The sequence below is a fragment of the Ceratina calcarata genome, unplaced genomic scaffold, assembly GCF_001652005.2.
Source record: "Ceratina calcarata isolate Rehan_Ccalc_2016 unplaced genomic scaffold, ASM165200v1 scaffold48.2, whole genome shotgun sequence".
Lineage (NCBI taxonomy): Eukaryota > Metazoa > Arthropoda > Insecta > Hymenoptera > Apidae > Ceratina > Ceratina calcarata.
The window spans coordinates 2250677-2275595 of NW_017172225.1; the positions used below are offsets into that span (position 1 = coordinate 2250677).

At 38.9% G+C, this 24919-nt stretch overlaps 5 protein-coding genes and 1 long non-coding RNA gene across 8 annotated transcripts; 3 read left to right on the top strand and 3 right to left on the bottom strand.

Annotated features, from left to right (window-relative positions):
- Positions 1-1038: 1038 nt before the first annotated feature.
- Positions 1039-6844, top strand: LOC108627926 (piwi-like protein Siwi). Of its 2 annotated transcripts, none has more exons than XM_018029523.2 (10): positions 1039-1160; positions 2337-2578; positions 2779-2839; positions 2961-3080; positions 3166-3374; positions 3499-3684; positions 3767-3937; positions 4005-4284; positions 4437-4792; positions 4976-6844. In XM_018029523.2, the coding sequence occupies exons 2-10, from the start codon at positions 2345-2347 to the stop codon at positions 6023-6025; spliced, it is 2667 nt and encodes an 888-aa protein (XP_017885012.1). In that variant the 5' UTR covers positions 1039-1160; positions 2337-2344; the 3' UTR covers positions 6026-6844. The 2 variants fall into 2 exon arrangements, with proteins under 2 accessions (XP_017885012.1, XP_026671675.1); XM_026815874.1 differs by having other exon boundaries at positions 2964-3080.
- Positions 6845-7502: 658 nt separating this feature from the next.
- On the bottom strand, positions 7503-8013 carry LOC113464685 (uncharacterized). The gene is made up of 2 exons (XR_003389530.1): positions 7922-8013; positions 7503-7851 (listed from the first exon to the last, which is right to left on the bottom strand). It is a non-coding gene; the product is annotated as an uncharacterized LOC113464685 (long non-coding RNA).
- Positions 7880-10243, top strand: Aldh7A1 (aldehyde dehydrogenase 7 family member A1). Its single transcript, XM_018029201.2, has 9 exons — positions 7880-8090; positions 8176-8392; positions 8449-8636; positions 8730-8929; positions 9020-9135; positions 9221-9349; positions 9429-9538; positions 9618-9878; positions 9942-10243. The coding sequence occupies exons 1-9, from the start codon at positions 7941-7943 to the stop codon at positions 10152-10154; spliced, it is 1584 nt and encodes a 527-aa protein (XP_017884690.1). The 5' UTR covers positions 7880-7940; the 3' UTR covers positions 10155-10243.
- Positions 10230-12078, bottom strand: LOC108627765 (methyltransferase-like protein 5). The gene is given in 5 exon segments (XM_018029210.2): positions 10230-10733; positions 10797-11140; positions 11253-11401; positions 11503-11627; positions 11689-12078. Coding segments are annotated over 5 exon segments (942 nt in total). The 5' UTR covers positions 11717-12078; the 3' UTR covers positions 10230-10437.
- A 114-nt stretch (positions 12079-12192) lies between these two features.
- Positions 12193-21215, top strand: Lis-1 (LisH and WD40 domain-containing Lis-1). Of its 2 annotated transcripts, none has more exons than XM_018029202.2 (7): positions 12193-12301; positions 14968-15115; positions 16582-16735; positions 16905-17111; positions 17202-17612; positions 18038-18386; positions 18737-21215. In XM_018029202.2, exons 2-7 carry the CDS (start codon positions 15078-15080, stop codon positions 18808-18810), a joined length of 1233 nt encoding a protein of 410 aa, XP_017884691.1. In that variant the 5' UTR covers positions 12193-12301; positions 14968-15077; the 3' UTR covers positions 18811-21215. The 2 variants fall into 2 exon arrangements, with proteins under 2 accessions (XP_017884691.1, XP_017884692.1); XM_018029203.2 differs by lacking the exon at positions 12193-12301 and adding an exon at positions 12752-14533.
- Positions 21216-21726: 511 nt separating this feature from the next.
- Positions 21727-24583, bottom strand: Ns2 (nucleostemin 2). The gene is made up of 2 exons (XM_018029200.2): positions 24252-24583; positions 21727-24088 (listed from the first exon to the last, which is right to left on the bottom strand). The coding sequence occupies exon 2, from the start codon at positions 24081-24083 to the stop codon at positions 21966-21968; it is 2118 nt and encodes a 705-aa protein (XP_017884689.1). The 5' UTR covers positions 24084-24088; positions 24252-24583; the 3' UTR covers positions 21727-21965.
- Between the last annotated feature and the right edge of the window lie 336 nt (positions 24584-24919).

A 24919-nucleotide genomic window follows, 5' to 3' on the forward strand; every position in this document is an offset into this window, starting at 1 on the left:
TTCGTAGCGCGGTCGTACATCGTACGTCGTACGTTTGCGGCAAGATGGCGGCACAAGGCAGAGTCGCGGCAATATTTGAAACGTTCTACGTATGGACATTTGCTTCACTGTGTCTATGAGGTTTCTGTCTCGTAATAAATTAATGTTAAAAATAATGCATATGATTGTCCAACGAATAACAAACTGAACTTTGTACACGAAAATAATAGCATACTAAATAAAGATTTTTTGAACCTTTTGATATGTGGTAAGGTTGAAAATGGAACTAATAATACTCTAAAAATTACTTTCTCGAGACACATCTGCAGTTTGTATATCTGACTCGTCCAATGGTTCTCGATTTATATCGGGACCTGACATTTATTGTACAATGATATACAGCTATCTACATCGAACAAAGGAGAAAGCAAATAAATAAATTTAGAGAAATCACCCTATATGGTTTTGTCTTCGGAATTCCCACATTGATCCTCCCTAAGAAACGACCGGTCGAGAGAGCAAGTCAATTGTTTTTAAATAATATAAATTAGAGGCTAAGAACGTAGGACAATAATGGCTGGGCTCGAACAAACAATCTGTCTTTCACTCATGCAATCGCGTACAGTACAATGCGCGAGAAAAGAGAGCAAAATGCGCAATTCACTAATTTATTGTGTTTCTACGAGCCTTTGCTCTTGATTGAATCGGAGATCGTGAAACTCGATTTCTCCTCTTCCTTATTCCTTTTCGAACTAATCATTCGTAAAATGTTCTAATTTCGAATCGATTTCACACGCAATCTTAATGAGTAAAGCAGCGGCTCGCCTCCGCGATTAATAAGGTTAATACTTATTATGTTTTAATGAATAAGTTTAGATAGAAATTGAGGAAAATAAGGTTAATACTTATTATGTTTTAACGAATAGGTTCAGATAGAAATCGAGGAAAATCCAAAAATCCCACGATGCACCCATCATTGGACTGAAGTTGCCTGCGAAACTCCCACCACTAAGCCGAAGCACGAGCGATATGAGCCGAAGACTTGCCTTGCCGCCTTGCCTCGCAAGTCTTTTGTTGGACAAGCAGCGTGTCGGACATATTTTCATCTCTCAAAACGTGCAATCACGCTTTGAGCAAGTTCAGACACGTTCCTATATTCTAATTACATCGAGTACTTTAAGGTAATAATTTCAATCTTATTAATAAATTAATAGTAATAGTAATATTGCATATTGTTCACGAATATTGTATTCACCGCAACTTGATTCACCGTCTTTGATTGAATTTGAATAATTTTTCCGTATTTGATTGAATACGTGTTTATTACACTCGAATTCTCAGTCTTATTCGTATTAACACAAGATTTAGAAGAATAGTTTGTAATCGTTTGAATATAGTGTAATATACGAATTAATTATGAACTTCGGTCGAGCACGAGGTCGATTGTCTTTTTACGAATAACACATCCATCTTTTTCGCCTCTAACTGTTCCTAGTGAGGTAAAAGTATTATTTTACAAGTTGATTATTTTGTAATAGAGTTTCAGACATTTTTTCTAAGAAAACTCGTTCAACCTTGAGCCTGTCGTGTGTTGGCTCGAGTGTAAACACATATTCGGATATAAAACATTGAGGACGAAACGTCGTTACATTTTTTAAAGCCGAATATCTCTTTTAAAGATTATTTTTAGTGATTGGTTGTACAGACACCAGTACGAAAATAAATTTAAAATAAATAATTGTATCATTTATCCGTACAATTTGAACACGAGACTTTCTTCTTTACGTTATGCTTGAAACATTTTTATCAAGTCCTCAACTGGACTGCTAAGTTCACAGTTGTAATTCTATCTCCGATCATTATTCTCTTCTTACCGGAACCTCGCTTATCGCATACTGACTACTATTACCAATATACTTTGATGCATTCTTAGGTACGAAAATGTTCGTTATTTTAAGTTTTAAATGGGAAGTGGGACAATTAAGTCATACACTGTTAATATAATTTTTATATCAGGAATAATACTGCAAGATAAACTAATATCGCACTCTTAATAGTAAACCCTGAAATTTAATAGGTCTTCGACTATTCGCTCACAAAAAAACGGTGAGTCTCAGGCCCGAGGGGAAGGGCCTGGTTTTTTCTTAATATCCTCACGTGTTTTGAACGTTATCGGCTCGTAACCTTCTCGAATGTTTTTCCTAGAAAAGATCAGATATCACGTCGTCCAGCCTTAACAAAGGCGTTCGGGTCCGAGTTCCTGGGCATCTGGGACTTGTCATTCCGCGCTTTCCCGCTCGGGTGTCCCATGCTGTTTGGTTCTTTTACAATATATAATTAAATATTTATTTCTGAAGCCCAAATCATGACTGGCCGCGCTGGAGGTCGGGGTCTAGGCCGGGGAAGAGGCAGGGGCATGGATGATAAAAGTAAGACTCCAGCCCCACGTCAAGCTGGTCATTCTCAGCCTGCTCCACCACCCCAGCAAAGTGCTTGGGGCCGTAAACCAGGTGCAGTACCACCACCGCAACAGCAACAGCAACAACAGCCGCAGCCACAGCCACAAGCAGGCCCTTCGGCTCAACAAAGAGCACCAGCGGTAATTAAAAAAATAAATATGTTCATACTCAACATCGATCAGTATATGTAAAGCTAATTTCTAATTATTATTCGATCAATTCTATTGCGTACCAGTAATTTATTATCTAATGGAAAATGAAATGACATGATAGTTTGAGGACTAACTTTTAGTTTTCGTTAATGCAACGTATAAATTTCTTTCAATTTCGAATGCAACAGGCCGAAAGCAGATCCACTCCGAGAGTAGGCAGAGGTGACTTGGCACAGCAAGAAGGCGCAGGTAAACTGAACGAATTATATGTTTCTCAAAATTTTTATTTCGAAATAATGTTGATCCATCTTGTATTAGATTACATTATGAATGAAAATATTCGTTGAAATATGTATGTTTTTAATGTTAGCAGGCGATGTGGGAGCTGCAGGTGATCCTGGAGCAGCGCTAGGAAGGGGATCAATGCGAGGCAGGCGAGTCATAGTTCCAGAAATTCATACCAGACCATCCACTCTGATAACCAAAAAAGGTTAATAGTTCTTCGAAAATATGAAAGAATTAGAAAAATGAGATGTTCTTTGTAGTGCACAGTTCAAAGTAATTAAATTTTTCAGGTACCACTGGAAATCCCATACCGTTACAAGCGAATTATTTCAAGTTACTTGCGCAAACCGATTGGTGTTTATACCAGTATCGCGTAGACTTTGCGCCAGAAGAAGATCGAACTGTCGTTCGAAAAGGTATGCTTAGACAGCATAAAGAAGCTCTAGGCGCGTACGTGTTTGACGGTACTGTGATGTACACCAGCCGACGTTTAGGAGATGTAAGATACAATCAAATAAATTGCAAATGTATTTTGCTCTAAATCAATTTTTCGTTTTTAAACAAGCTCTTTACTGTTGTATTGTTATCGGTGAGGTGAACACGAAAGATTAATTTGATTGCAGGAATTGGAGTTCTGGTCGCAAAGACAGTCCGATGATGAAAAGATCAGAATCAGCATACGCCTTGTTGGTGACTTGAAAAAAGGCGATCACCAGTACATACAATTTTTCAACATAATCGTGCGAAAGTGTTTAGAACTTTTGAATCTTCAAATTGTTGGACGCGATTACTACGACGCACGGGCCAAGGTGAGTGCAATTCGTTTCTCGTTGGTTTATGTAATATTATGTACGTTATGGCATTTCTGCTATTTATTATAATTCACATTAGGTGGAAATAAGAGACTTCAGGTTGGAACTGTGGCCTGGTTATTTGACGTCTATCAGGCAGCATGAGAGCAGCATGCTCATGTGCGCCGAGATTACGCATAAAGTGATGCGTCAGCAAACTGTGTTAGATATACTAACAGAATGTTACGAGAACAATCAACGAAATTATAAGGTAAGGACTTTCACCGTTATACAAATATATATATTAAATTTGATTGTTGATGAAAATGTATTTTTAGAGTGCGTTCGAGTCCCAAGTTATTGGTTTAGTCGTGTTAACCGATTACAATAACAACACATATCGTATATCGGACGTGGATTTCGACGCAAATCCCAGTTCTACCTTTCAACTGAGAAACGGCGAAAGTATCTCGTACAAGGATTATTACAATAATAAGTACCGAATCAAGATCCAGGGTGATTCGCAACCGATGCTTGTGAGCAAAGTAAAGGCGAAGGATCGTCGGGCTGGCCAACCAGAGATCATCTATCTCGTTCCCGAGTTGTGCCGTGCAACCGGTAATTACCTCTGTATCTTGTATTTATCCTTTAATTTTCAATGTCTCGAAATTCGTACTAGACAGTTTCTCTTTGATCAATATTTATTATTAGGCACATCGTATATCGAGCTGTGTGATGTTACAAATAAATAAATAAATAATATTCTGCAGGTATGACTGATAGAATGAGAGAGAACTTTCAGTTGATGCGAGCCTTATCTGAGCACACCCGTGTATCTCCACAGGCACGTATCGACAAGCTCTTATCGTTCAATAACCGGCTTCGATCCCAGCCAGGAATTGTTCAAGAATTGAACGAATGGAATTTAAAACTCGACAGCCATTTGGTTAACGTGCCGGGTCGCGTTCTGCCACCTGAGAAAATAATATTAGGTGGTGGTAGAAGTGCATCTGCTGGACAATTCGCTGATTGGACACGAGAACTGCAGTCGAAACCGGCATACAATGCTGCTCGACTCAATAACTGGGTGCTGATCTGCGTAAACCGTATGAGACGAGATGTGGAGGTGAGTTTATTACAAGTATTCGATCTTTTGCCAAAATCCAATTTTTCGTTCTCGTCAAATCAAGCATTTTCAAAAATGAGCGAGACCGATGAATATGGGATACATTTCATTTTTACGATGCTGTAGCCATGATTTGTAATCACCAACAAATATTTATGATAACTTGTATTTTTTATTTTACAGAGATTCGTGACCACGTTACAAGAATGCGCCAAAGGTATGGGATGCGCTTTTGACAAGCCCAGGATCTTCGAAATCGGCGACGACCGGTCAAACACATACACGGAGTCGCTCGAAAAAGTAATGAGCTCTACAAATCCTGAACTGGTCTTCTGCGTGGTCCCGAACAATCGTGCAGACCGATATGGCGCTATAAAGAAAAAATGCGTGGTCGACAGACCAGTTCCGTCACAGGTATTCCTATATAAAAATGTCACATCAAAAAATGTACGGTCGATAGCTACTAAGGTAGCTATCCAAGTGAATTGCAAACTTGGCGGTGGTCCGTGGAGCGTCGACCTGCCACCGATCAATCTAATGGTAGTCGGCTTTGACGTATGTCATGACCCGTCCGACAGGAGCCGTGACTTCGGCGCGATGGTAGCTTCATTAGATAAAGGTTTAACGAGATACTTCAGCGCGGTCAGCCACCATTCCTCGGGTGAGGAGTTGTCCAATCAATTTTCGACGAACTTAGTAACAGCTATACAGGATTATAAGAAATTAAACAAAATCTTGCCATCGCATATTCTGATTTACCGTGATGGCGTCGGTGAGGGTCAAGTACCCTATGTATTCGAGCATGAGGTTACAATGATAAAATCGAGGTTACACTCCCTGTATGGAGAAGCTCCTGTTAAAATGGGTTTCGTGATCGTAACTAAACGTATTAATACTAGAGTCTTTCACGGTGATAAAAATCCGCCACCGGGTACAGTGATCGACGACGTGGTCACCAACCCGCTCCGTTACGACTTTTTTATCATACCTCAAAGCGTACGCCAAGGAACAGTTACACCGTGTGCGTTCAACGTGATAGACGATACTCTAGGTTGGAAGGCCGATCAGTTGCAACGTATGACATACAAACTATGTCATATGTACTTCAATTGGTCCGGTACGGTGAGAGTACCGGCACCTTGTCAATACGCACACAAATTAGCATTTTTAGTTGCTCAATTTATACGTCGACTGCCGAGTACACAGATGGCAAATTTACTCTACTTCCTATAAACACTTCGCAGTATTCTCACTCTCGTCGTACTAAATACAGTATAAGAAATAGCTTATCAGAGCAAAAACAAAGTAAAAAGCTGTGAAAGAGAGGATGCGGGCTGATCATTATCACGGTATTTTCCTATCATGTTTCTTAAGATTGTTTTATTTTTGCACTGATAAACTACGTAAACGTAATTGTGATAAAAGATATTTTTGATGAATATCATCTGGTTCGTGTTACCATATATATATATATAGTATATATAAAAGTACAAATGGAAGTATATTCTAATGAAGATGTTCCTTGCAAGTTCTCATTGTTTATGAATAGTGTAAAGAAATCGATCTCGCGTGGAAAGGGATCATATTAGTGCATGATTTCTAGAGCTCGATAGAATTATTAATTCTCCTAAATAATCAAGTCATTCATGTGTTATTGTTATCTCAGTTTTTAGAACATTCTTGATACAAACATAAATTTCATACTTATGTAAAAGCAGTATTTTTAAGAAATTAAAATGTTGTTCCTAATATATTATTATTGATAATATAGAACGGTCTAAAGTAAAGAAATACAAACTGCACTCTTCTACAAAAGTAAAAGACTTCCATGTTCATGAATCTAGAACAAGCTCAAAAAGTATTATACATTCGCTATTCAGTATTACAAGATATAATATGACGTCTTTATATAAATATATACCTATGCGTTAAACATTTCCAGTTTTTTTTTATCATAAGCATTTTATTGTTTTCTTTTCTTTTTTTATTTTTCATGATAGGACGATTGTTTTAATACATTCTCCTCTTACATATTAATACATATACGTAAAGTATGTATAAAAGTACAAATGGAAGTATATTCTAATGAAGATGTTCCTTGCAAGTTCTCATTGTTTATGAATAGTGTAAAGAAATCGATCTCGCGTGGAAAGGGATCATATTAGTGCATGATTTCTAGAGCTCGATAGAATTATTAATTCTCCTAAATAATCAAGTCATTCATGTGTTATTGTTATCTCAGTTTTTAGAACATTCTTGATACAAACATAAATTTCATACTTATGTAAAAGCAGTATTTTTAAGAAATTAAAATGTTGTTCCTAATATATTATTATTGATAATATAGAACGGTCTAAAGTAAAGAAATACAAACTGCACTCTTCTACAAAAGTAAAAGACTTCCATGTTCATGAATCTAGAACAAGCTCAAAAAGTATTATACATTCGCTATTCAGTATTACAAGATATAATATGACGTCTTTATATAAATATATACCTATGCGTTAAACATTTCCAGTTTTTTTTATCATAAGCATTTTATTGTTTTCTTTTCTTTTTTTATTTTTCATGATAGGACGATTGTTTTAATACATTCTCCTCTTACATATTAATACATATACGTAAAGTATGTAGTATGTTTTCATTTATTGCTCGACGATAAGATAGTTAATTAGAAAAAAAGAGTATATTTTAATTTCACTTTTGTATATGTATTATAAGAAATAATTTTTATTTTTGTACGTTGTGATATAAGAAAATAAAGATTTATAAACGTATATTAGATTTGTTTGCATCAGAATTTCCTAGTAAATTTTCGATGTTCCAGCCTGTATAAGCAATTTGTGATAGAGATGTTGGGAGCAATAAATCTTAACAGGATGTTCTTGTCTGTATCACCAATCACCCTTTCTCTTTTCTGATGACAGGGTACAATCGTTTTCTCAATTAGTCAGCATCTCGTTGTCGCTTTGGAACTTTACAATGTTAAATCAATTCTGATTTGAGATACTCGTTTTTATTTTTCCATCTTCCAGTTTATCGCATTCCCCTCTTCTTCTCTTGATAAGTAAAGTTATTTTCGATGACCTTTTGTGTATTTATATTATCGAGTCGTGATGCGTAACGTACCAGTTGTTAACAATTCGCAATGCTCCGCGTATCGTCAAGAAACAGAGTTCCTCAGCTGCAAATGCTTAGGCATTTGGTGACGGACTCAAAATACGGATTCTTGAAACAGTTGGGTCTCTCTACCGAAAATCCTGGTCTCTACAATGGACAATGGGGAGGATCCGGCAAGGTATATTTTCTTTCCCAAACATATAAAATTTTTAATTCAGCATTTCCTCTCGCCACAAATCGTAAACACCTATTTTGTGATGCAGGTTGTAGAATCAGTTTCACCGATAACAGGCCAAGTAATAGCAAAAGTTCGCACAGCAACTTCGAGTGAGACTAGCGAAACTATCGCGGAGGCACGCAAAGCCTGGACTCAGTGGGCATCGTTACCAGCCCCCACGCGAGGAGAGATAGTGAGGCAAATCGGAGATGAACTCCGACTGAATTTAAGGCCACTAGGACAACTGGTGTCCTTGGAAATGGGTAATTCTAACATTTCTTTGACCCTTGGATATCTTGATGATAACATGATTCCTTAGGAAAGATATTGCCGGAGAGCATAGGAGAAGTTCAAGAATACATCGATATATGCGATTACGCTGTCGGCTTATCAAGGTCGTTATCTGGTAGTGTATTTCCATCTGAAAGGCAGGATCACGCGCTTCTAGAAAAATGGAACCCCCTCGGCGTCGTTGGTATCATCTCTGCGTTCAACTCACCTGTCGCGGCAAGTCTAATAATTCATTGAATTAATAGTATACGGTAGAAGAAAATGTTAGAGACAAAAGCTAGGCAAACGCATACATGATCGATATCTTAGGTATACGGTTGGAACAGTGCAATAGCAATGGTTTGCGGGAACACAATGGTCTGGAAAGGTGCACCTACCACCCCACTGGTAACTATTGCAACCACGAAGATCATCGCGAAGGTACTGGAGCGAAACAACATCCCCGGTTCCATCGTGTCGATGGTTACTGGAGGGACGGATATTGGTGAAACGATCGTCAATGATAGACGGTAAACTTAAATACATATTTTAGTGCAGAAATATCGCGTGAATATTTTGTACTTTTATCTCATGCGGATAATTATCACTTCTATTTTTAGAGTACCTCTCGTTTCATTTACTGGAAGTTGCAGTGCTGGAAAACAAGTGGCACTCAAGGTACAAGAACGATTCGGCAAATTCTTATTGGAATTAGGAGGCAACAGTGCACTTATAGGTTGTTAATTCGTTTGTAATTAATTATATTTTTCATTCTAGCGAACTTTATATATTGCTAACATTTGAAATTTCTTTCGCGACAGTCGCTGAAGATGCCGATGTTAATCTGGCAGTTAAAGCCGCGTTATTCGCGTGTGTCGGAACAGCTGGTCAGAGATGTACCAGTACTAGGAGATTAATCCTTCACCGTAAAATAAAGGACGAATTTTTAGGTAACAGAATAAATAAATTCATAGATCAAAGGAATTTAAATAAGGCGTATTCGATTAATTCAATCGGTACATTGAATAGGAAAATTGAAGACTGCGTACAAGAGTATTTTGGGAAGGACAGGCAATCCTTTAAATGAAACTGTTCTGTTCGGACCAGTGCACAGTCAACGCGCAGTGGACGAATATAAGGTATTAATGTCTCTCATAGTACATGCAAAACATTGAATGTTCTTAGATATTACGAAAAGAATCTATAATGTCCTTACAGCAAGCAATTAATACTGCTGTTAAAAACGGAGGAAAAGTTGAATTCGGTGGAAATCAACTGGACAGAGCTGGCTTTTTCGTCGAACCGACGATTATTTCTGGTCTCTCGCACGATAGCGAAATTGTTCAAAGAGAAACATTCGCACCGATCGTATATGTTTTCGAAGTAAATTCCGTGGACGAGGCCATAGCTCTTAATAATAGCGTGCAACAAGGATTAAGCAGTGCGCTGTTTACTAGAGATGTAGGAAATGTCTTTAAGGTAAGAGATTTAGTACTTAAGAATTGCATTATTTTTATTGACCGAGTATGCTTTGTATTGCAGTGGATCGGGCCTCACGGTTCAGACTGTGGAGTAGTGAATGTTAACATCGGAACTAGTGGAGCAGAAATAGGTGGTGCGTTCGGAGGAGAGAAGGCAACGGGTGGTGGCCGCGAAAGTGGAAGCGATGCATGGAAGAATTACATGCGGCGCTCAACTATAACTATTAATCACGGAGATGGACTACCATTAGCGCAAGGAATAAAGTTCGAATGATCGTTTGACTGCAGAACTATCTGCGAATACAAATTTTTTTACGAAGAATGAATAACAGTAATAAAAACCGAACAATTCCTTTTACATCATTTTATCAGATTTGTTAAATAGATATGTACAATTATTTTTCTTTGAAACTACTTTATTATGTATATATCAGAATATTTCATTCATACTCGTTTTCACACACGCATGCACATGCGTTTGAACACGCACTCTAATCAAAATAGAATGTTTGGACGTATTAAGTCGTACACGAAATTCCGCGAAGTAAGAAAAAAATTCAGTGATTTAATTCAAATCGTACAAAATCTACTTGAACATCTACAGAAGTTTTCTTATGAAACCTGTATGCTTTCGGTAAATCGTATCTCAGCTCTGCGATGACTTCGCCTTTAGCACCATACTGTCCAGCCTTTCGTAGAATGTAATCACGCGTACTCGTTTTGTGCAACGAATATACGGCATTCGACGCTATCTTACTCGCGATTTCTAAGAACTTCATATCAGTACCCGCGTTGTGCTTCGTACCAAAAGGTGGATTCATGACCACTGTGTCGAAGTATCTCTCAAATCTACCTGGAATTTAATGACACGATTAATGAAACGTATTTTATTCTTATACATATATCTTATATCTACCTGGTAAGTACTGAAGTACATCGCACTGTACAGCTTCCACGAACAGTTCTATTTCACTGCAGTTTCTTGATTGAATCTCAAGCGCGTCTGGATCGATCTCGAAGCCGATTACGTGGCCTGCTCCAAGCATTTGTGCTCCAAGCGATAAAACGCCGCATCCGCAACCTAAGTCAGCCACCGTACGTCCTTCTATGTCGTCATATTGTGTCTGAGCACAATACAACATACGCGACGCGATATGTGCACTAGTACAATATTGTTCCAGTAGTATTTTAGGTTTGTTAAATCCATCCAATTGTTGTAAATACTCTTCTAACTCGCGCAGCTGAATGCTAGCCATTTTCCTTACATAAGTACAAAGCACTTAGTTTACTTTCTGAAATCGCTTTTATCGTACAGATCGTCGAATCGCTCGTGTCGCCAGTTACAGTTTGAATAATACACTACGGTTTGCACTCTCTTCATTTAGCATCGAATCTAGGGAGAACCGGTAGAATAAGATTGCCGAAGGAAGAATCCTGTGTCACGAAGTATCCTGCTGATGCAGCATGCGCATTGTTCAAGGCTGCTCTTTGGGATGCGCTCATGGCAACACCATCAGAAGGCTGTAAAACGAAACGAAGAAAAATGATGAGCAGAAACTTTTAGGAAAACAAATGCATTTAATACCTGTTACTTTATATTAAAATTGTATTCAGATACTTACTGAATTAGAAGGAGATCCTGTCGAAGTAACAGCTAATGATGTGTTCAACGTTGGTGTAACTCCTTGTTTTAAGAGCATCTGTTTCTTCAATTGCAATTCCTCCAAGATTTTTCGATTTTGCAATTCTGAAATCAAATGAGCCATTTTCGTAAAAATAGAAATAACAATAGTATTGCATAATCTTACCTCTCGAATTCGGTTGTGAAAAAGCCATCAAAATTTGAAATCTCTCACGTTCTTTCTCTCTCTGTATTTCTTTACAACTTAAATTTCGAATCTATTTATGTAAACAAATTTACAACTGAGAATAGGTTACATATCCACCGTCTCTATGAAATGCAATTGGATTTTCCGTTTAGCTTAGTAGAAAAGAAATAAAAGACGAGAACTGGAAATGCAAGTCTGGAAATGAGGCAAGAAGTGAAGAAATTATTAATTACCAACAACATGTAATTAATAATATAAAAGGGAGTTCTTAAGGGGAACGAGAAACGAAGAATACACGAGGATGTGATACAAGCAGAGAGAAAGTTTCTCTCTGATACAAGTGGATACACGGCTTTAAGTCCATGCGCCTCGCGTCCTCGTCCCTTTCTCGCGTGTCTCATGCGGTAAAGATTAGTGACATCGATATACACGACGCATGCGTTGCAATTGGAAGACTCGCGGGCGCCACCTTGCGAGACAGTCCTATCGCAGAAGTTATCTCGAGTAGTTCTTCGGTGGTTGTGTTCGTCCGGTTTTCCAGTGATTTTTCCTGTCTCGAAGGATCCCGGTTACTGCTGCTCCAACAAAACGAGTAAGTAACAACCAGCACACGTACGCTTGTTCTAGCGTCGCGATTCTCGGTTTGGCAGCCGGATCTGAGCGTAAAATCGACGACAATCGGACGTGACAGGTTCTGGCAAAATGGCCGCATGCGATTTACAACAAACGGCTGTGTTCCGCGTACCGTATTCGCGCGACGATTTCGCGTCACCGTGCTTTTCGACGATGTGACACCGGCCCACGGCGTACGGCTCATCGGAAATCGACCAAAATATTGATTAACGGGCCTCGTTCAGTCATTCCAAGCCATGTTGCGCACATATAGAGCGTACATGTTGCACGTCACTTCGAATTGATTTTTTCGTGAATGACCGTTTGCGTCTAGCGACGGTGCGACTACTGTGCCCCGGCTACCGAGTCTTCGTCTGATATTTAAACGCCTCACCCTCGTTTCCGTTCGTTCGGCTGTTGTCTTATCTGTCAGACCAACAAACTTTTGACAGACGTTCGTACGAGTCGTTGTTCAACGATCAGCTGTCAGCTCTGTCAGCGAGTTCAATTCATTTTCGATGTTCTTTACGTCAAACGCGAGTGCGTCGGTACTTATTGCTTGCAGTTTGGCCGCGTGTCCTCTGATGAAAAGTGGTACCGCCACCATGCGAATTTCATTTCGTCCTGCTTCAGCTCGCGAAAACGACTCGTGCTCGTTTCCGTTTCGCTGTCGGAATCATTAACGATCTCGAGTACGTTTCTCGTGGCTAACGGGTAATTAGTCACGACCGTGGTCTCGAGAAAAGCGAAGGTACAGGTAGATATCGGGAAGAGGAAACTGTTTCCGAGACAGCAGCGTGATAGATAGCTAAGTATCGCCTATGGAGTATATCAAATACTTTTAATTTCATTGAAAATAGTCGCATTTCCCTGCATATGCGTACAAGTTTAAACTTCTTCTTACCGTCACGATCATTAGCATGGTTACTTTCTATTAAAAGACTCGAACATCGAATCGAGTCGGAGAAACAATGTGCGCGATAGATACATAGTATTTACATACATATTTACTTCACGCATGCTTAAACGAAGTTTTGTGCAATTTTACTTATAGAAATATTGCGTATACAGAGAGTTTAATAGAAGTATGTAGATGACAAGGTATGTTTCACTTTCGAGAGATAAAACTACTCCCTACATTTGATTCTATTGAATGACATTGCGAACGTTTTGCATAACAATCTGCGATCTCGTTCACGAGATCCGCGATCGGAGGACTTTTCTGGCTCGCGTTAACGCGATTTTATGTAGAAGAAAAATTAAAGAAGGCCGTCATGAATATTTGAACGCATCGCAAGGCGGAATGGATAGCGGGCGACGAGGGTGGGCGGTCGGACAGCCGGTTTATCGATTACGGCGCATCGCGCCGATAACCATCCTCGTAAAGCGTCACAACGATGCAACGCGCTTTCTCGATTGTCAAGGTCTTTTCTCCTTCAACTATTTATTCCCAAGCCACGGGATAGAGCGACTTCCTACGTACGATTTTATGCGAATGAACGCAAGCATCGTAAACATAATAGACTGTACGCGCAATCCGTTCAGTCCTAATTAATTCTGAATCCCCTTTTTAAACTGATTTGTTTGCACTACATTACTATAGTAGTAGTGTCTAGATAGTTGTCGTATAAAAACTATTTATTTGAAATTTGAAATTCTTTAAAATTTAAGAGGGTAGCTTTCGTTTCAAATGTCATTCAATAAACAACTTGTACTGAGAAACAATTGTCTAGGGACATGTGTCTGCGGATCGTTCACGTAGTCTCAAATTTGTATTTTCTCTTCCCTCATTATCCCGCGGATAATGTTCACGGATAACAGAAGACACAATACAAATAATGCATGCAGAATCACCGGTCATACCACGACTTCACTCTGTATACTATTGTAAGAAGTCTGTAAAAGTTCTGATAACCCATTGATTAGCATACCTTATATTTTGATAAAAGATTTCAACCTTGAAACTAAAGGAAGGGGGATAGAACAGAATCTCATTTACGATTACGTGTGTACATAACTGTAAAGCATTGAAATATCACGTGAGAAGCTTTCTCTGATTATTCATTACAATTTCACAAATTTTCATTCGTTCATTTATGCTCTCATTTAAAATTATAATCAGAATCTGAATCCAATGCATTTATAAAAGAATTGAATGTGTAGGTAATAGAAACGTGTTGATGTTCGCGTGTGATGCATAAAAGTATCAAAAGTAAGTGCATATTGCAATATCCTAGTGTTTCACAATTTCAAGTATAAACGGATTGTACGAAATCAGTCGCAGCTAAGGAATAATATAGTATACAGATAGAGTCAGTGGAAATTGTCACATAGAAATGATGTTTCATAGATGCATACATAGAAGAATAGACCGAGTGTCCAATGTGTTTTTCTATGTAAGCACTAATTTAATACATGTTGAATATTGTCAAAAAGAGGGCTCGTAATTCACGTTAATTAGATATTCTTAGCACGATTCTTCCCGATTGTCGTTCAGTCGATCAAATGAAATTGGCTAATCGTGTGTTATTTATTAATTCACTACTTTCCAATTGAGAACTGTTCTCTGGATAGATAAGAGGATCCTCTTGTAAAATAAATATACCTGCAGTATTTTATTATTGAGCTTTTTATTCTGTATTACAGACGATGTCGATGGCTGAGCACTGAATTAATCAGGAGGTGACTGGAGAAGAATCTAGTCGCGCTCGTTTGAATCATTGTTGAGCATAAGCCTGTAAACACACGCGAGGATCATGAAAATGGTGCTGTCTCAACGTCAGAGGGAGGAGTTGTAAGTTTTTCACCCTCAGTTATTACGATTTCATTATTATGTGTCTACGTGAGGGCGCAAACGATATAAGACTCGTTGCATTGATTGCTGAGAGGATCGATGCTGACTTCCACGCATGCATGTGTTTTGTGAAATGACGTCAAATCAGTTGTGATCGTGGTCGAGGCGCGATGGCCGTCGCAGGAGAACCAGAAGGCGTCTCTCGAGCACGCGCGAATACTCGGATCGATAACGATAACGCGAAAAATCAATCCCTCTCTCCTTCTATTTCTACCCTACAGTCGAATTGTCTATTCGATAAGAAGGTAAAAAATATCTATTACGAAAGACCGTCTCAATTATGACCTTTTTTCGAAACGGTAGCATACATCTTAAGGCGAAGAAATGGATGCACCATCTATGAAACACATAGTTGTTTCACGTTGTACGTTTCAATTCTTTTAATTCCATAGTAGAAAAGAATTTTAATGTGTATGTAAAGAAGCCGAAGCCTAATAAGGCGGGCACTTTCGGTATCGTAAGTGATCACTTGTAGTGATCAATGAAACCCTTTACGTGCCATCCACCTTCTGTTCTTCCCTCGTTCTATTGTTTCCAAACATCTGGACACAAGCGAAAAATAAGATGTTACAGTGTTTGGTTTCGCTTTTCCCTCTTAACAAAGAGAAATTCATATTTTAGATATGAACTGTTCAATTCCTTTGACTACTGTACAATTTGCTATCATTATCTCTGACAATAATTAGACTGCGGATTTTATGCATTTGCAGAAAAACTGGATCTGCATAAAGAATGCATATAATGTGCGGAACATAAAAAGTATGATACAAAATAACGTCACGTTCGAACGCTTTCTTAGACAGTGCATGTGGATATCTGTTACCTATCATCATACCTGTTACCGTTTATTCTGGCTGCTGGCATTTGAACACCGGGAAACAAAAATCCCGGTGATAATTCGTTTGTGTGCTAACTTACTATCGCGTGGAAGCGGCTGGTGAATAGAGAGAATAATGACCGACTTCAGGCCTTTCACCCCGGCATAATTCTGCTCGACTTTCAATCTCTTTCCCACGTACTCAACCTGTGCCCTCCGTTGCATCGACCTACCTGCTGAATACCTGTTTCTACAGTAATATATCGATACCTTCATTCTAACACCGCGTATCAGCACGTTTAACGAAATTTTCGGTTTTCTGTCAGCAGAAAGAGATTTATTTCAAACTCTTCAATTTGCTATCGAATTTATTTTCATTGCCTCTTATAATGTAATTATTTTATTCAAATATAAATTAATTGTGCAAGATCAACCCATGTATCGATCATCATACTAATCAATAACTTTTAATAGAATCGCAATATCTTTGCTATAAACATGTGCAATAATGTGTACCGAACTATTTCATTTTTAATTTGATTCATAATAGGACAATAAGGTTTTAAGCAATCGTCTTATCTCATTCCAGAAATAAGGCGATCGCGGACTACCTCAGCACCAACGGCTATCAAGATGCGCTCGAAGCATTCAAGAAAGAAGCCGATATGCCGGGAGAGGTGGAAAGAAAGTACGGAGGCCTTTTGGAGAAGAAATGGACCTCGGTCATACGCCTGCAGAAGAAGGTAAATTTTAGACGGTTCACACATTCCTCAAATCTTCTGTTTTACTTTTTTCTTTGCATTTGTCTTTTTTAACTGAGATTCTGCATACTCCTATTTCCTACTTTTGCCGTATGACTTATTTTTTGCTTCTAGCTCATTCAGCGAATAAATGATTCCTGTTATGTTGTAGGTAATGGAACTGGAATCGAAACTTTCCGAGGCAGAGAAAGAATTCATCGAGGGTGCACCGACACGTAGCAAACGATCACCATCTGAATGGATACCGAGGCCACCCGAAAAGTACAGTCTCACTGGCCACAGAGCTCCTATCAACAGAGTTATTTTCCATCCAGTTTTTAGTCTTATAGTGTCCGCTAGTGAAGATGCGACCATTAAGGTAAGGACATATTAATTAATTAAAAATATGTGCTAGAAAATAATCGTTTCTTGCGAAGAATAATTTTCTGATCGGTATTGATTCAATCAGGTATGGGACTTCGAGAGCGGTGACTTCGAGAGGACATTAAAGGGTCACACCGACAGTATACAAGACGTATCATTCGATGTCACCGGAAAATTGTTGGTCTCTTGTAGCGCAGACATGTCCATAAAGCTATGGGACTTTCACCAGTCGTTCGCCTGCGTGAAAACCATGCACGGACACGACCACAGCGTCAGCTCGGTCGCGTTTGTGCCACAAGGGGACTTCGTAGTGAGCGCTTCTAGGGATAAGACCATCAAAATATGGGAGGTCGCGACGGGTTATTGTGTCAAAACGTTGACGGGGCATAGGGAATGGGTACGGATGGCCAGAGTCAGTCCTTGTGGAGAATTGATCGCCAGCTGCTCGAACGATCAGACAGTGCGAGTCTGGCACGTGGCAACGAAAGATACGAAGGTATGTTGTATTCAAAATATAACCTAATGATTCTTCTGATATATTATACATAAATTATATACGTAAATGAACTGCCGTTATTTATTCCATTTTATTGGGTAATAAAGCATAAAAGATTACAGGAATCGCCTTAAGTTTTTAATTGTTACGTATTGGAATATTTTTACTAGAAATGTGTAATGATGTTATATAACGAAATTAAAGTGATCGTGAGTCATTTCGTTGCTCGACAATCAGTACTGTTGCAAGATGAAATCAATCGATTGGCAAAAGTAGGATAAGAGCGCTATTAATGCATATATTCGTTTCGTCGGATAGTCGAAGATAAATTCTCCTTTATTCGAATTTCATAATATCGCATACTTGCAACAGGTTTTAGAGAAATCTTTTTTTTTTTAATTTAAGACCATGTGTGTAATTTTTAGGTCGAACTCAGAGACCACGACCACGTAGTGGAGTGTATTGCATGGGCACCGGACAGCGCCAGGGCATCGATAAATGCCGCTGCAGGGGCAGACAACAAGGGCGCGCATGAAGGACCTTTCCTCGCGTCCGGCTCGCGGGACAAACTGATTAAGGTGTGGGATGTCGGTGCCGGCGTGTGTCTGTTCACTCTGGTAGGACACGACAACTGGGTGCGCGGCATCGTCTTCCATCCTGGTGGCAAGTTCATCGTCAGCGCCTCCGACGATAAAACCCTCCGAGTTTGGGACACTCGTAACAAACGAGCGATGAAGACACTCGACGCGCACGTACACTTTTGCACCACCGTCGGTGAGTCACTTCAGAGTTCCTAATTAAGAAGATTAAGCGATTAAAACGAGGATCGAATTATTCTTTGTTATGTTACGTTATCATCTCGTAATCACGTTTCGTTATCTCTGTACGATCAAATATTCGTGTTACATAACACACGATTACAGCGTTGAAGTATTCATCAAAATTCAGCCTTACGCTCATTCTTACATCATTTCGTGTCGTAGTGCTAATCTTTATTTTCCAACTTCGCCGATGAGTCAGAAAGTCACGTTAAGCGCGATGTTCAATCGTGTCGTTTCATGATACGGTGACGTGTTAATGAGAAATAATAATCGTTTGTTAAACGAGGGGCACTGGCATTCCAGATTTCCACAAAAGCCATCCGTACGTGGTCACCGGTAGCGTCGACCAAACGGTGAAGATCTGGGAATGCCGCTAGTCACTAAAACATCCAGGTTTCGTTGAACCTTCGTCGAGGAAAAAAGATTGGAAAGAAAGGCGAACGATATGCGCATCGAATCCGATGGAAACGGCCGAGAGTAAGCTGCTGCTACAAAATAAACGTTATCGTACATATTACTATTATTAATATTAATATTATTATACACACATATACACGTACGCGTACGTACACGTTAAGAGCTCTTTAATTAATTTATAATAAAGTATAATTAGTAATTATTAATATTACAATATACGTTTTACGGTTACGAACCGCACGATTCGAGGAGAGTTGCTCCGCCTGCTGGGGTATGTGCTCTCACTTTCTTTCGCGGAGAGGACATTGCCATAATTTAATCAACGGTGCGAAAGAATAACGCGATTATTTCTGGAGTCGATCGGCAAATGAACTTTTAACAACGAGCGTCGATTCGAAGCGATCGGTCGATCGTTTCACGGGAATTATACGTAGTCCTAAAACTATAATAATGCCAAATTATATACTATGCACGTGAACAGAACATGAAAATTATTTAAGCTTCGATTCAACATCTGAAATTAACATAAATCCAATCTGTTTAAGAGATTCACATTTTCCGTTATGAACGACTTTTCGTAACAACGAGCCTGGGACTTCTTTCATAATTCTTTTTGGTCAAATAAATCTATTTTACAATACTTGCCTAGCTTCTACCCCTTTGTACTCAATGCGGATAGAAGATAGCTGTTCTAACATGCCTCTATGTATTCTACTTTATATTTAATAATAATCATTTCGAGCATCAGCGAAAGTAACGAAATCAGAAAGCATGGGATTCGTTACAATTGAATTGGTAAAATTAGTGAATACGTTTGCTTCTCTCATCCTTCGCGGATGTTGAATCGATACCAGAATTATTTCCCACAGATACTCAGTATGCCTGACTCGTTCGAAAGCGCCGTCGTCCTCCTCGAATCGCAAAACGGGCTGACGAGAATTTCGATTGTACCACCGTCACAATCTTAACAATGAAACATCATCGCGTGTCTCGTTATTGTTCACTGACGCTAACTTTTCCTCGAGAGTTCTAGACGATGCGGCATTCGAAGAAAAAAGAACAATGATAAACACCGTTACGTTCGACACTCTCGACAAAGATTCAAGTATTGAAAAGAGAACAGAAAAACTAAAATATGTATGTATATGCATCATCCATTCGTCGTATACTGAGCGTCGATAAAATATAAAATAAAATCCTAATGGATTAATCGAGTACATAGCATGTTTCTTTGTAAAAAAATCAAGAAACACAGACGCATACACTCGCTTACATACATAGACACAAGGAATGTAACAGGAAGCGTGGCGGGCTGAAGACGGATCTGACTTTTGGACAAGCGTAAGAATTTTTGTACGTTCTATTGTAACCAAATTCAAGATCTTTTCATCGAAGAAACGAGTATTGGCAAAACCCATCGAGGCTTTTTATAATCGTTCAACCGAGGGTCGATACGTCCGTTTCATACTGCATAGAGTGTATGCGTGTAGACTGTACGTGCGACGAAGCTGGCTCGATGAAAAATGACAAATGTCGAGCGATTCGCAAGGATAATACGATAGCGTCGTTTATTAACCAACAGATGAAAGCGATACGACGACCGGTCAACGTGCATTATTAACGATAACGTGGTCGAACGTGGTGGAAAGCATGCATAATTCGTGAGAAATAAGAAGCGCAAGGAATACGTGCAACCGAGTATTTGTACGGAATTATTATTATGCAGCTGCATGATTCGTTGCGTGGGTTCCCCAGACACGAGAAGAAGTACTATAGTTGTATATTTAGCTCTAACTACTATTAGCGGTAGCACAGACGTATCCCAGCGGTAACGTAGACAAGAAATAAGAGGTAAGAAATAAAAAAAGAAAAAAAAAAGAAAAAAAATAGAATGAGGCCACGGATGAACGATCGATCGGTACAGATCGAATGAACAAGCGAACGAAGAAACTAAGTCAAAAAAACAGATACACTCATTAATGCGCGTATATTTACGCAGGTAGTCAAGAGCTCGTGTAACAATGCTTAATCGATTAAGGCCGATTTTTTCAAACGATATACTATATAGTTCGCTATTACATTTTTCCTACCATTTTTCCTTCCTCGTCTAGATAACCGTCACCCCATCATTCCCGTTAATCCCTCTTCTGTACTCCCATTTGCTCCCTTTATTATATCTCCCAACAAGGGCCAAGTCATTCAACTCGATGTGGTACTAAATTATTTTGATGAACAATAAAAACGAAGTTCTCATTCACTCGTGTTGAACGTCGTTCTGTATTGTACTACCTGTGTGTTTCGTCATCGTTCGTGCATCGTTGTTTGCCATTTTTTCGATCCATTGATAATAAAATCTTGTAGTAATCGATACTGGAAGTTCTGTTTCTTTTTGTTGGGGAACTGATATATTATTATTCTTACTTGTGTCGACATACATTGGAGAAACGATGACTACTTTAATGAGACTTAGACATTGATCGAAAAATGCGTCCTCGGTTGCTTGAATCTCAGTCCCTTTTTCTATTTCTCTTTGTATGACGATTTCAGCAAAAGCGCAACTTTTCGTTTCCGAGGGAATGCTAGATCGAAGTTTCCTTTTGTTCTCGTGGCTTTAACTATTTGTAGCAAATAGAAATCAAATCGAATGTTCGATCATTCTTTTGTATTATAACAAAATATCGAGCTTAAACATTTCCTCCTAGAGACATTAACTGACCTATGTATTTTTTTCCGTTGGAAGACTTATTTTTTATTACTTCTTATCATTGTACGAATTGAACGTACGCGGCTCATGGTATAATCTTCAACTTGAAACATTGCACATCTAAGAAAATCATATGCACTCACAAGGTGCGTCAATAAGAAACTCGAAAAGATCATTTGAAATTGGTTTTACTTTGCCTTGGAAACATGAATTTCGGTTTAACAAGATACAAGTATGTATGTATTCGATGAGCTCCGTTGTATAATAAATATGTAGAAAATTTCGTTTAATAAAAAACAATAACTTTTTATTTGAAATGACATTTCTCATACTAACGCAGTCTGTATAAGAAATTGCATCTGGAAAACATTTGTGTTAATAGTCGCTGTTACATCTCTCTTATAAATAAGATCATTTTCGTACAACCTTAGGTATTTTTCTATTTCTATTCCTATTTTTTACGTTTGTAACTTCATAAAAGTTGCTACCAATTTTCTTCCGTTTACTGGCTCTCTCTAGAGCTCGCCGTTGTTTACTTGTTAATTTCCTTGCTAACGAATCCACTTTGGAAGGCATGGAAGAAACTTTAAACGTACCACTACTGGCTACCGTTTTTACATTTAACATTTCGCTATCACTAGAATCGTAGTCCTCTTCTACTTCGTCGTAAGCACTCTGCAATAAAGTGTCCTTTTCCAGCGGCAAACGAATTTCATCACTCGCATCTTCTCCGTCCTCTTTCTTCCCATTTTCTGAATTCCCATCAGAGTCCATGCTTTCCTTATCTTCAATCGATGACGTATTCTCCTCATCTTCAATTTGACCGATATCAGATGAAATTGAACTGGTTTCCTGTGTATCGTTTTCTTTGTCATTTACAGGTGTATCAGATTCAATAGATAGACTATTTTTTACATCGTCACCCGAATACGGTAAACCGACTCTAATTTTACGAAAATCTTGAATTACGGACAATTGAATTTTCGGTGGCTCTTTGCTCGGTAGATTCTCAGTTTGGTTCACGACAGTATTATCCTCAGCATTATTGTCTTCAACAGTTCTAGCAGCATCGTTGTCTTCATCGATCACTGATTTTGCTAATGGTTGCTCGAAACCAGGAGGTGCAACGTAATACGGTAGTTTACCACGTTGCCAATCATTCAGAATCATTCGCGAAACAATCGTGATATCCGGCTCTCCCTTCTTTAATAATTTCCCACTTCTACGCGCCAGCTTTTCTAAGAAATCGACATGATCGTTCCACTCCATAATTTTGTAAGTTTTCCGTATATAGTCTTCTCTCACGCGCGACAATACTTCTGGAATATAATCTTCCGGGTTCTGAACAAGCTCCACCCTGACGACACCTTTCAAGACTTTCTCAGAGTCGGTTTCTGCCGATGGGTAAACCACGCCTGGGCAATCTATTAAGTAGATTCGCCTCATCAAAGTGATATATTGCCACACTTTCGTTTCACCTGCTATCGGTGCTACGCTGCACACTTTCTTCGATCTTAAAGTATTTATAATCGAACTTTTACCAGTATTAGGATAACCAATGAAACCTACGCTGATCTGTTTCTTATCAGTATGCAATTTTGCGAACTGTCGTAACAGATTTATCAAAGAGCCTTTGCCAAATGGATGCATCATCGAAGCGTGAAACGCGACAGTTGGATATTCAGCGCTTAGAATCGCGACCCATCTCTGCGTGACCCACGTCGGAACCAGGTCAACTTTATTTAAGATAAACATTAAATGCTTGTGAGGTTTTTCAGTTTTAAGATACTTCTCAATGGGAGGCGATCTGGTTCCTAAAGGATCTCTGGCGTCCAGTACTTGTAAAACGACATCGGAAGAATCTATAACTTTATATAATTCGTTCCAAATTCTTTTGCTTTGGCCAGCGGCCATGACCCAATCCCTCTGCGCCTCTCTGACACCAGTGTCTGGACGTACGAGATCGACATCCTTCGAATCCTTTTCCATATTATACTCCTCCTCCTTTTGTTCTGCCATTTTTTGAAATTCGTCATAGGAGGACACAGTTAAATTCGGTTTCTTCCGCACCTTCTTTGGACCAAAAACACTTTCGAAATTTTCTGTATCCAGCACATGCACTCTCGCCTTCGCAGCTTTCTGTTCAAGCAGAGTTATCGGCAATTGGGTTGGTTTCATGACAACTTTGTAAGGATCTTTCATCGCTTTGCCCAATTCACTTTGAAATTTTTGCAAAGCATTTTGAGAAATGACCCTTGAATTACTGAACCATCTCTGAGAAGGTTCAACGCGAGACATGGTGCCGGACGGTTGCCACCCTTGAAAGGGCGCGGGGCTGATGATCTTTCCTGTTCGATCTCGCTTCGGTTTCGAGTTACGATACATCTGTAATCTCTTAATCGTTGCTTTCGTTCGAACTTTAGCTACACCCTTCAATCCTTCTGTGGGCCGTTCGGGATTCATACTGTGTCCGGATCGATTGAATCCCTCCTTTCTAGGAGCTTTGTTCGTTACACGTGATTTTGCCATTTTGCCTGAAAGACAATGTATTTGATAATTAAAACATTTGATGTTTTAATGAATTCATTATAATTAGAGTAGTGCAAGTACAATACTGCAAGTAGGTAGTCTAGCTGTTGAAAAATTGCCTTACGTTCAATTAAAATTGTTATAAGATAGATTAAAATGGTCTCTTACTTTTAACTTGTCCGCAGTTATTATAAATTGTATAAAAATACTTCAACTCTCAAAATCTTGTATATTTCGAGAAGGTTATCCTAGAATACCGAGAGCACGTGGTTACGAAATGCACTGGTAACCACTTACTAGTATCAGTATCACACATTCAGCTTCAAATGCGAAGTCTTGAAATAATCGTGTAGGACCAGTAATTGAAACACGTACGTCAAATAATAATAAATGCGTCGTGAACAAGCGTCTACGTCCTCTAGATCTAGATCTAGGCCTAGACTATATGGACTATATGAGAATAAGACTTCAAAATCGACAATTCGCCAGTAAACCAGTGTTGTATGGAATGAAAACAAATATCTCTCGAAGATTACCGATGTTTGCCGAATGTAATTTAAATTAGTGGTATATCGTCATCTCGCTCTAAAGGTTGGACTATCTCTCATCCCTTTCATCATAATAGCAGAATTTAATCCTCGATTACATAGGGCTTATTGTATTTGACATTCGTTTCACATTGTTTCTATGTGTTGCATATAAAGATTCGTGCGCAAATGCATCTCAATTCGTATGGGTTTTCCGTAAAAACTGCGTACAACTGATTCTTACATAATTTACGTGACGATTTGTATATAGTTAAATGAAAGATTTAAAGGATCGTTAGAAAACGTATT